Below are 12,601 nucleotides of genomic sequence, written 5' to 3'. Positions count from 1 at the left end.
TCCAGTCCCCATCTGGTGAAGACTTTGTTGGACCAGGCCCTTTTTGAGGGTTATCCCCAAATGTTTTGCCTCCTATTTTTACGACTCTTTTTGTTGGCTTTAGGACTCTGGGCACTTTGCCACTGCTAATAAGTGCTACAGTGCATTTACACTCTGTACAAATTGTGATTTTGATTAGTTATCCATAATTGGCATATTTGATTCACTGGTAAGTCCTTAGTACAGTGCACTGTGTGTGCCTAGGACCTGTAAATCAAATGCTACTAGTGGGCCTGCAACACTGGTTGTGCCACCCACATAGTAGCCCTGTAAATGTGTCTCAGGCCTGCCAAAGCAGTGTCTATAGTAGAGTTTTAAACTGCCATGTCGGCCTGACCTGTGCACCACTTGCCAGGCCCCAACAGTCCCTTTTACTACGTGCAAGACACCCCTAAGGTGCCTCCAAGGGCAGGAGACAATGTATGTTAAAGGTAGGGCATGTACTAGTGTGTTTTAAATGTCCTAATAGCAAAATACTGCCAATTTCGTTTTTCAATATTACAAGGACTAGCTATCCCATAGGCTATCATTGGAACCCTGTAACATTTTACAAGAGCAACTTTCCATTGGGAACAGCTAGAGATTTGGAGTTTTTGCTCTGAGCTCAGGGTTTAATAACACATCTTTCAGTAAAGGTGGTTTTTAAATTTTGTGTTGAAATGCCACTTTTAGAGATTGGGAATATTCTTGTTTTACCATCCTTGTGCCTTTGCCTGGCTGTGGAATCAATGCCTGGATTAGACTGACAGGGGCCTGTTTGTGCATTCACTCGAACACTAACAGCTGTTGTTTGCCGGTAGCTGGAACGGTTGGAGGAACTGCAGCTCCCCTGCACAAAAGGAGGATACATAGAAACCTCACTGACCAGATCAAATACCCTGACAAGCAATAGAATCACAGTACTCCGTGAACTGATCAGCTGGTCCTTTGAAGATCTATAAAGAAAAAAAGAGCCATTGGATTAAATGGCCATTCACAAATATAGAACACCAGTCAGTAAATTATCAAGATAAGGAGAAATTACCCTAAAAAGAGAGGAGTACCTTACCCACTGGACGATATAAATCTCGTTTTCGCCTCCACTTAAGACTTCAGAATAGGATAATAATATTTTTTAGAACTTTGTACTTTATAAGGTCTCTATAGTAGGTGAAAATTTCCAGCACCGGTCATTGGCAACAGATTAGCTAGCTCATCAGTCTGTTTAGATCCAGAGAAACAGAGCATTCTAGTTGACTGGATATCTTCAAACATCGAGTTGCAGCCATAATTTACTCCAACCAATATCACATATATCTAAATTAAAACCACTGGTAAACAAAATCCCGAGGAAGGCAACTTGCCGAAACGCGTTGGTGGTAGTTAAACATTACCAGTGATAACAGCCATGAATTTATAAAATATGTTACAATGTTGATGTAATAGTTGCTGTAACCAAGGCATAGAATCTGCACTATATGTATCTGCATTAGACAGGATAGACTTCGAAAGAAATATAGTGGTGGTTTTTCACGTATGTATGACTACAATTAATTGAAAATGAACATACAAATTGGGGAAAATTGACTATGTAAATATAGGCCATATGTTTTTTTACTAAAAATATTTATATATATATATATATATATATATATATATATAAAAAAAATCTTTTTTTCACTAAAAAACAACAAAGAGAATAATAATAAAAAAAAGAGTTTTTTATATCATGGTTTCCTTATGTTTATAATTTTGGATCTATAGTTTTTTCATGAACATATTGTCCTGATATTAACATCGAACCTGATGTGAATTTATTCCCTCCCTTTCGTTTGCCAAAAAATGTGCATTCACTCTAGACAGCCAAACAAAGGGAGTGGAGGTGTGCCCTGCTTATGCTTCTGGCCCATCATCAGGCTGATGGGCCTTTCTGAACTAGAGTGGTGGGAGGAGCCGTCATCTGATCCTGAATAGGGCTGTTCCCATCCTCTCACAATGCTTTCTCCAACTCCTGGAGTGTGGCTGGAGCCAAGGCAGGATCTGTGAACTACAAAGACTTTCCTTTGAAGTATACCTACTTCAAAGGCCTAAAGGGGTATCTATATTGGACCTATAACACCACATCTTTAGACCACTTCTGGAGACTCTGCCAAGAGGAAGAGCTGTAGAGCTGTTAAGAGGAGTACTGCCCCTTTGCTGTGTTGCTTTGCTGGATTGGCCTGCAGTTGCTGCTTCTGTCGTGGAGAGACTAAGGACTGGACTTTTCCTTTGGTATGCTTCTTGAGAAGTTTGTCCAAAGGCTTGTGTGTGCTTGCCTACTGTTAAGAAGCCTCAGAGTAGTCAAAGACTTAATTTGTAGTCGCTGAACTCCTCTTCTTTGAGTTCGAACCTTCCAAGTGATGCCAATTCCAGTACTGGGTCCTTGGAGGTGAATTCTGCTGCAAGAAGAGCTGAAAATCCACGCATCAATCTTCAGCCCTGTTTTTCCTGCTGCAAGCTTGCAGTGCGGCTGAAAAACCAACCCATCGCCACAGAGCGGCAGAAAAGATCAGCGCAGTGCCTGTTTGCGGCCAGAAGAACCCCCGCCACCCGAATCCAGAGCACTGTCTCTGATGTGCAAGACCCCCGTTTAGTCTGACACAGGCCCTGCTGCGCGGATGAAGGAATCGACACATTACCTGTTCGCGTCTGGAAGAATAAACGCAGCGCCTATTTTGACGAAACATTGATGCTGAGCTTCAGTAAAGAACAGAGGCAGCAGGTCTTGAGAAATCAATGCATCACCCTCCAACCCCCGCAGTAAAAAACAGACACATCACCTCCTCCCTCAGTAGGAAACCGACGCATCACCTCTCATGGAGCAAAGACCAGACGCATCACCATCCTTGCATGTAAGGAACCGACCCAAAGCTCTGCTTTAAGGCACCTCCCCTCCCAGCATCTGTTTTTGTCCTGGGATTTTGAGGCATCCAAGGTACTTATCACAAAAAATTATGTATCCATACTATCAGGGGTCTCCAACATTTTCGGTACGGAGAGCTACTTATGTTCAATGAAACGCATTGAGAGCTTCTAATATTATTATTAGTGCTGTATAATCCCACTACCCTGACTGGAAGGAAGGGTCCCTACTGGACAGGGTGCAAGCTACTGCCCCCATTTCTAACAATCTCAGATAAGCTCTTGATGGAACTTTGGTGTATTCCTTCATGTAATTTAAGGTAGAGTCATCTTGAAATGCAACAGTCTTTTAGCACAATAGTCAGAATCGAGCTGCCTTGTTTAAGGCATTAAACTGTTCAAGACTATTTGTATTACATCCACCCAACAGCATAGCGCATGAGGGAAAGTAGCATGTTCATAGACTTTCTTGTTTACAGTCTTTGCTTAGGAGTCAGACGGTTGTTTGTTGGCCTAACCTTTTCCAGGAAGGTCCCCTTTGCAGGTGCGCCCAACTTTGATGCAGCTGATGGTATGTCCAGAGGGGGGTTTAAGCATTTGTTGGAATTGTGATACCCCCTTTTCTAGGAGGTTTCACAAAGCTTGAAGATTTCTTCCACTCGTCCAGTCTTACAACTTTCTAAGTCTCAGATTTTATCATTTGCATCTCTTTTGTCTTATGACATCCGAAAGCACCTGCCTGGAGAAGGAAATGTTACTTACCTGGGATTCTAGGGCCATATTATCAAGAAAGGGGGATACATTTAAGCGGCGATAATGGGCTTGATAATATGCCCTTGCAGGGCTCGACAAATCCACTCGACCGCTGGCATTTGCGAGGTAAATTTTATGAGGTCGAGCTATTTTTAGGTCCTACTCGCCCCTTTCTGGCGAGTAGGAAAGCATAGTACCTTTTGTCCTCCGTCTTTGAAAACTGAGCAAATGTGGCAAGATAACAAGAATTAAAGGCCTTTTTATTGCTCACAAAGCAAATGAGCAATAAAGATGCCTTTAAATCTTGTTATCTTGACATATTTGCTCCGCTTTCAGAGACTGAGGTCAAGTAGGTTACTGTTAGGTCAAGGAGATTTTTCAAGGTACTAGACCTGCAGGACTAGTACCATTTTTCTGCCTTGTGAATTCCCATAGAAGCCCAGGTTCTGGTGTTAACCTGGGCCTCTATGGGAATTCACAAGGGCATATTTTCAAGCCCATTATCGCCGCTTTAGCAGCAGTTTCCTGACGATAAAAGCTACGTTAATGTATCGCCCTTTCTTGATAATATGGCCCCTAGTTCTTTATTATGGCTATTCTCTCGTAATTCATAAACAGAAGAATATTCTGGAGTATGTGCACCATCCCTGAAACACTTTTCCTATAAAAAGCATTACAGGGGAAAAAAAACCTGCCTGTAACAGGCATGACTTTCTAACTATTGATTTTACTTGTAGAACATTAATCGATTCGCAAAATGAGTACAGTACATTTGACAGAAAAAGTATTCACCCTTTTTCCAATGACAACCTAAAGAAGAGAAAATTGAGTTTTTTTTAAAGACCTTTATTGTACACTCTTGAAAAAACACAGCATAGGAAAATGTAGTTTTTAATGCAAATCACACTCAGTGTCAAAATGTAATTGCAACTGTAACAATTATCACCCACTGTAGCAGCTAAAAGGCTTGTGTTTGTGGCCTTCTGTAATCTTTGTACATTAGATGGTATTTTTCAAAGGATGTTTATAGTACAAGGGATTGGATATCAGCAGACCCAATCACAGATATGAGAAGACAGAAGATTTCGTGGATGTAGCAGCTATATGGAACATTATATGCAAAATAAAACACGGAGTTTCAATGCTGCCCATTGACTACACCCTCCTCTGCTAGTGACATGAAGTATGGCAGAAAATACTTAAGAGGCCTAAAGAGGGTCAAATCATAAGTGAAGCTGAGCAATGAGCGAACCATATCTTCGGGAAGCTTGGCAATTTTCGAAAGAGCAGGACTCACAACCTAGTCATTATGCATGTCTCTGGTGACATACTTTTTGGACTCCCACTGCTTGCTTCTCCCTGCATACACTCCTGTCGAAAACAAGCAAAGTGCTACGAGTGAGGACTGTACCTATTGTGCGGTCTGATCCAAACTGCGACTCATATTTATAAGCAGCAGTGCATAAGGTGGGCTAACCCATTGCTCGTCAATTATTAGGTAATGATGCCAGGCCAAAAAGTACAAAATTTCATTTAGGATGCCATTTCCAGTACATGCTGGGCAGTGAGATAGAGTTGGCAATTTGCAAAAGGGGGAAGTTGGGCAGATTATAAACTGTACGGACCATGCACTGCTTTTTTCCACAGCTTATAGCAGCTCAAGTCCTTACATACAATGGCAGTTGGAACCACAAAAGATTAGGAGTGTTAAAAGGAAAGCATCACAGATGGCTGTGAAAGATCTTCCTGCCCATAATCAAGATATTTACAATTAAATTGACATAGTCTGGTTGCGTTCAAGGGACTTGCAAATGAATATTAAAAGAATAGAGACGCAAAGTCGCATATGCCATGGGGAAATAATCTTTGTAGAAAAGTCTTACCTTTAAGTCTAGATGAACAACATTATTTTTGTGCAAAAAGGAAATTCCTTCCAAGATCTGTCCCATCAGTCTTTGAACATCTTTTTCCTTAAAGGCTTCTTCTCTTTCCGCAATACACTGGTCGAAAATTTCACCTCCAGCAGCACTATTGGAAAAAACCCATAGTATGTTAGCAATGAACATGCAAATGGGTTGAAATATTTGCTAGAACATATCACAGAGCTTCATAGTTTTATTTGGCTGTATTCATACAAACATAATAAAAAAGTAGTACTGCTTTTGAAAGCATTTATTATGTCTTTTCAAATACAGGCTTAAAGTGTCAACACATCTAAGCATCTTAAATGTAACAAAAACATAATTGGCAAAGCCCATAGGTCTCGCTTTTTGGTTTATTCAGTGCTTCTTGTATGTGCAGTTCAGCATGGCAAAAAAGAAAAAAAAAAGGGTTATCGCCGGTAATGGAAAAGAGATAAGGCCAAGTAGGATGGAAAGAAGAAGCAAAAGATGAGCTCTGGGGAGAGAGCAGCAAAAGATCAACTGGAGAGGAAAACACAGACACCCATGGAGTGATGAAAAAAAAAGTTGATGTGTAACTGTGCAAGGATGCAAACCATCCAATCAAAGTTACGGTAACAATATACTCCAGAGAATGGGCAAACAGAAGGAGTCATCAAATAAAATGCAAGCCAAAGAGACCGACAGAAAGCCAACCACTTGAGCAATGTCTCCTCGGCAACCTAAAAGCTATATGTAGGACAGACCTAAAAAGGGGTATTATTTTTTCCCTAAACCAATTCAACGATAATATATATATATTTTTTTTTTGGAAAACCTTTAAGAGCCAAGGCACACAGCTATTTAGCCTTACATCCCTGAGGCTAGGCAGCATTATAGAAAACGAATATATGGTGCACACAGTACAGATTGAAGAAAAGTATCAGGTTTAATTTTATAATATGGTAACAATAAACCTAAAAGAGAACGATCCAAAGTAACATTAAGAAAAGATAACTAGGCAAGGAATATTGCGAACGCGACAGCACCTAGTTCCGGGAGGTAGGCAGGGCCAAATGCCCACAAAGTGCAACTATACTGTATAAATCAAACGATAACGGGGGGGGGGGGGAAGAATCAGGATGTCAGCGGAATAATAAATTGGTTGGAAGGGAGGGCTAGGGAGAAAGACGAACCTCTAGTGGGTCAGCATCGGGAGGTAAGCAAATGTCACCCCTGTATTCATTCCAGGCCCCCCAGACCATTCTCCACTTCCTAGGCTTTCCCCTGGCCACATACACTGTCTTCTCGCGGAGCATACACCAATCCATATTGGTCTTCCATAATTCCACGGAGGGGGGAGATGGGGGCCCCCCACTTCTGGGCGATGTCCCGCTTCGCCACCATATTCCCCAGGGTAACTCATTGGGTTTGGGCATTATTGTAGTCCGTGGGTTCCCACACATTCAACAGGCAACGCCGGGCCTCCGCCGGCAAGTCCACACCAGTCACCTCACGCATCACCGCATGCACACGTCTCCAGTAAGAGGCCACAGCATGGCACTCCCAGATGATGTGCAAGAATGTGGCCAGTTCTCCACAGCCACGCCTACAAAGACCGTCCACTGAGAGCCCCATGTGAATCAGTCTGGGACCAGTCACATAGACTCTATGGAGAATCTTTAATTGAACCAGACGCAATCTGGCTGAGATTGCCACCTCCTTAGGGGAAGACACCGCACACTGCCAGTCCTCATCGTCCAGTTCGACACCATCACGCACCCACTGGTCCCTCACACCCAACAGAAGGTCAGTGCGAACGTTGATCAATTTTTTATAGATCAGGGAGATGGCACTGTCCGGCATATGGCCATCCAGTACCCTGTCTTCCAACGGGGACGATTCGGGGACCTTCTTCCCCACCGGCAACACTGCCACAAGGGCATGCCGTAGTTGGGCATACCTAAAGTATTCTGTGGCCCCCAGTTGAAACTCCGTTTGCAAAGCGTCAAAAGACTTTCTCTCTCCCCTGGCCATCATATCGTCCACTTTGGAGATTCCAATAAGGTCCCACCGGTCAAACCCCTTTGTGTGCCACATCCTGCCCAGCAAGTCTGAGTCGTAAAGTGGAGTAGCCAATGTAAGCCTACCCTGCCACCCCTGCGCTTTCGTAATGGCCCTCCAAATGTGCACAGCAGTCCTGGTGGGACCCGTCATTCTTCCATCCAGAGATCTTGAGTATAATGCTCTAAAATACTTCCCATCGTCCAGGAGCCACCGATCCATAGCATACCCTGGACTGTCGGCCGGACCATAGATGCCATGGTTAAGAGAGGCAAGTTGAGAGGCCCAGTAATACCTCCGGATATCCGGCAAAGCGATACCGCCATCGTACCAAGGGATCGTCAATCTGGCTACAGCAATACACAGTCTCCCCTCCCAAAGGAGGGTCCGCTGCAAACCTTCAACCTCCCTAAAGTATCTGGAGGGGACAGGGTCCTGTGTATTCTGGAGAGCGTACAAGAACCTGGGCAGGGACATCATCTTAAACAATGCCGCACGTCCGAGCAGGGACAGCGGTAGTCTGCGCCATCCCTCCACATCGCGCCGAAGGCTTGCAAGAGGGGGAAGCAAATTGTTGGAGTATCGCGTCCGGGCATCAGTTGAGATATAAATGCCCAGGTATTTAAACCCCTGCCTCGCAATCTGTATAGCACAGCCCCTGGTAAGACGCGGAGTCTCCCCGCTAAGTACGTAAAGGTGAGATTTCGACCAGTTGATAACGAGGCCCGAGTATCTGCCGAAAGTACCCAATACGTCACAGGCCACAATCAAGGATTTACAAGGGGAGGTGAGGTAGAGCAGGATGTCATCCGCATATAGCGATATGCGGTCCTCAAAGCCGGGCGACCACCTCATCCCACAGATGTCTGGTGGAGTCCGTATCCATACGGCAAGCGGCTCAAGCGCAAGAGCAAAAAGCAACGGCGACAGAGGACAGCCCTGTCTGGTGCCTCTACGTAGAGCAAAAGAAGCTGACACACGTCCGTTGACCGTAACATTGGCCAATGGGGAAGCATATAAAAGTCTGACCCATCTTATAAATTCAGGGCCAAACCCAAACTTAGCCAGCACTGCCCACAAGTAATTCCACTCAAGGGGGTCGAATGCCATCGTTGCGTCTAAGGATGCCAAGACGGACGGCTCACAGAGCGTGTTGACTCGTGCCATGACTGCGTGGAGCCTCCTGAGGTTGAGGGCGGTGTTGCGATGGGGTATAAATCCCGATTGGTCCGGGTGAACCAAATCGGCGATCGCACCCACCAGCCGGTTGGCTAACAACTTAGCCAGGATTTTAGGCTCGGCATTCAACAGGGAGATCGGTCTCTAGGCTTCCCATCCTTGTGAATAACCACAATAGTGGCTAGTCGCTGATCCAGAGGGAGCTCACCCGCCTCTCGCGCCTCCAGGAACATATTTCGCAAGGGTACAGCAATGGTGTCGGCCTTAATCTTGTAAAGCTCTACCGGAAGACAGTTGGGGCCGGGAGCTTTGCCAGATCTTAAGGAGCATATCGCAAGCGCCACCTCGTCAGCTGTAATACCTCTGTCCATGTCGTCGCGTTCAGCGTCCGACAAGCAGGGGAGCTCTATCCCTTCGAGAAGAGAGGCCGAATCCACCTCGGTCATAGCAGAGACCGATGTATAGACAGACTCAAAATAGTCGGCAAAGGCCGTGACTATAGCGCTGGGGTCAGTGACACCCAACCCGTCGTCCCCCAGCACCTCGGGCACCACACGGGAAGCCATTTCCTTCTTATCTAGCCAAGCAATAAGCTTGCCTGCCTTATACCCTGCATCGTAGATCCTCCCCTGCTGTTCTCTGCCCATCACCTTGGCTGCGTCAGTAGCAATGGCTCGATACTCCGCCTGCTTGAGAGAGAGAGCATGTAACAGGGCAGGCGCCGGATCAGTCTCCAATTGAGAATCAAGGTCCTCAATCTCCGACTCCAGCCGCACCATATCCTCATCTCTGCGTCTGTGCGCCTCAGCTATTAAGGAGAAAGCTTCTCCTCTCAGGACAGTTTTGAAGGCCTCCCATAGGGACAAGGCCGACGCCACAGAGCCTGTATTTTCGGAAAAATATTGGTCAATGGCTTTAGCCAGGAGGTCACGAGTTTTAGGGTTACGAAGGTACCATGGATTGACCGGCGCTACTCTGGAGGCTGCTACAATACCAAAATCAAAGGAAACCCAGACCAGGGAATGGTCCGATATGCCTCTGGCCATCAAGCGGGCCTCAGAGACAGCTGAAGCCTGGGCAGCTAAAGCCAAGACGTAGTCAATCCTGGAGAGGCTGCCATGCGCACCCGAGTGAAAGGAGTATTGTCGCCGGGCGGGATGGAGAAGCCTCCAGCAATCAACGAGCCCCATGGTATTCAAGAAGTCAGGGAGCCAGGACTGCGCACTACGAAGATCTCTGGAAGGAAAATGGTCTAGGATCCCTGATCCAACTGCATTGAAGTCCCCACCAACTATAAGCAAGCCCTCCGGCAGGCCCAAAATGGCGCCCACAAGAACTTGAAAAGTCGTTGTTTGTAGGCCAGGGGGAACATAAACAGAAACCAAAACCAGGGTACGTCCCTCCCATCTGCCCGTGACGGCGACATAACGTCCCCTATCATCAATCACACTAGTCTCCACCTCAAACGGGAGAGACATGCGCACCATGATCCCCGCCCCTCGGGACCCCGAAGAGAACCCCGAGTGTGCCACCATTTTAAACCCTTTCCTATTGAGTGCGTGGCATGTATTGCCAATGAGATGGGTTTCTTGTAGCAAGATGACATCGGGTACACACCTTTTAAACATTTGCAACACGACCCCTCGCTTAATGCGATCACCCAGCCCATTCACATTCCAACTCAGTACATTTAACTTCTTACCCCCCATCATCAATGTACGGGCCCCCGCCACCCCCACGAGGAACATTCGCCGCTACATAGTCAACAGAAGAGTAGTCACCTTGCCATAGAAAAGAAAGGAAAAAAACCACAAAAAAAAGTCAGCCCAACCACCCCCCACCCTGCACCCCTGCATTAGACCAAAAAGCCCCCCCAACTAGCAGTGTGCCTGTCGCCCCGAAAAACTATTCTACGAAAAGCCCCCAGAGGAGAAAGGAGTCAGCCTACCCCCCCCCCCCCCCCCCGTTTCCTAAAAGAGAACAGTAACAAAACACAATAGTCCGCGACTGACTGCGCGTGCAGGCCCATCCACCGAAGACGGTCCGAAAGAGTCCACTCACTCCTGAAGACCAGGGCCGCCCGACGCCTCTTCTGACTGTTCCTCGGGCGTACTCCGTCATTGGGGCAAAGTGTCCAGCCAGTCCCCAGCCGCGTCCGGCATGTCGAAGAACACTGCCCGGCCGTCATGTTCAATCCGCAGTTTCGCTGGGAATAGCATAGAGTATTTCATCCCCAACTCTCTCAGCCTACGCTTCACACCCATGAAACTTTGCCTACGCTTCTGCACCGCCTGGGTGAAGTCCGGGAAAAAGTTGATATCGGCGTTCTGAAACTTTAGCGGCCCACCTCTCCTCAAAGCCTGCAGGATAGCGTCCCGGTCCCTAAAATTGAAGACCCTGGCAATAATTGGGCGCGGAGAGGCCCCCAGTTTCGGCTGGCCTCCAGGTAGTCTATGCGCCCGCTCCACCAAGAAGAACTTTCTTAGTCCACCGGGAGCTAGTTGATTCAGAACCAGGTTCTCGACAAAGAGATCGGTAGCATCCCCCTCAGCGCCCTCCGGTACTCCAATGATACGGACGTTCTGGCGCCTGGCCCGTCCTTCGAAATCATCGAGCCTGCGGGCAAACAACATGTTCGTAGCTTTCAGGTCCCGAATCTCCGACTGCAGGTCAGTCACGTCGGAGGTTAAACTCGACGTCTTTATGTCTAGTGACTTGACTCTGTCGTTAGTTTTGCCGAGATCGGCTCTGATGAGGTTGATCTCGATGGCCAACGTGTCGACCTTGTGTGTTAGCACTTCATGTTGCTTGTGCATCTCAGCCTTGATGCCCGCAATGGCTCCCATGACATCCCGGAGGGTGGGTTCAGAGTCATCCGGTGACACATCTCGCTGCGTGTCTTTAGTGCGTCCTGTGGCTCCTGGCGATCCCTTTGGGAGGGTGAAGCGATCGGAGATAGTGGGCTGAGAAAGGGACGGTTTTCTACTGACGCTGGGTTTCCCTTTGTCCGGATCGCCCCTGCCCGCCATGTTGAGTGAAGGGGGTCGCCCGGTTTTAAAGGTATCCTGATCGTCCCTGAAGCCCCAAGTCGGTAGGAGTCAGTATTCGCCTCCACCGCTCCGCCAGCACTTCGATCCGCAGAGTAACCCGGCCACTATTTCAGAACGGGGCGGCCTTCTCGGTCCCAGACTGCCACCGTGTAGCGGCAATGCCGTCGCCCATGTAATTCCGGGCTGTGGTGGCGTCGTCATCCCCAATCTTCAACACGGTATAACTTCGCGTAGGAAACTCGGATCTCCGATCGGAGAACGAGTCCCGCATCAGCAGCAGTTCAGCAACTGATTCCCACCGTTGTGGGACAGGATAGGTAGCAGGATTAATGCGGAGGATCGAAGGGTCTTCGGAGCTCCGAGCTCAGGCGGCCATCTTGGTTGCCCGCGAAGATCCTCCCACTCAACAATCATATTTTATCCAATTGTCAATACAGCTTGTCGATAAAACAGAAATCCTGATTAAAATACGACTTAAAGCAAGCTAAATACATTTTTGCATTAAGAGATCACAGATCATCTAGGTATTGTGCATTCAACTGCAAAATTATTTATCAACACCGAAGACCCCCGTTTTCAGCCTTCCTCACCACCCCTTGTTGTAAATATTTTTGTCCACCCTAAGCGTGGAAGGGTATACTCAGATGTGAGTCCCTTGCTCATTGCACCATCAGGATTCAAGCAAACCGGGCCGAAGACGGCTGTAATGCCAGAAACCGGTCCCCGGGAGCTTGTTTCCTTCCCAGTGTAAGAATT

At 47.0% G+C, this 12,601-nt stretch overlaps 1 protein-coding gene across 1 annotated transcript in view; it reads right to left on the bottom strand.

Annotated features, from left to right (window-relative positions):
• The window catches only part of STK17A (serine/threonine kinase 17a), a 284,298-nt gene that overhangs the window by 119,081 nt on the left and 152,616 nt on the right, over positions 1 to 12,601 (bottom strand). Inside the window, exon 3 of the mRNA XM_086964875.1 lies at positions 5,556 to 5,700. Coding sequence (XP_086821001.1) covers positions 5,556 to 5,700 — 145 coding nt within the window. The remainder of the gene's footprint in view (positions 1 to 5,555; positions 5,701 to 12,601) is intronic.

Source organism: Lissotriton vulgaris, chromosome 4_1 (genome assembly GCF_964263255.1).
Source record: "Lissotriton vulgaris chromosome 4_1, aLisVul1.2, whole genome shotgun sequence".
Taxonomy (NCBI): Eukaryota; Metazoa; Chordata; class Amphibia; order Caudata; family Salamandridae; genus Lissotriton; species Lissotriton vulgaris.
This window is presented reverse-complemented; position numbering and strand designations above follow the sequence as displayed.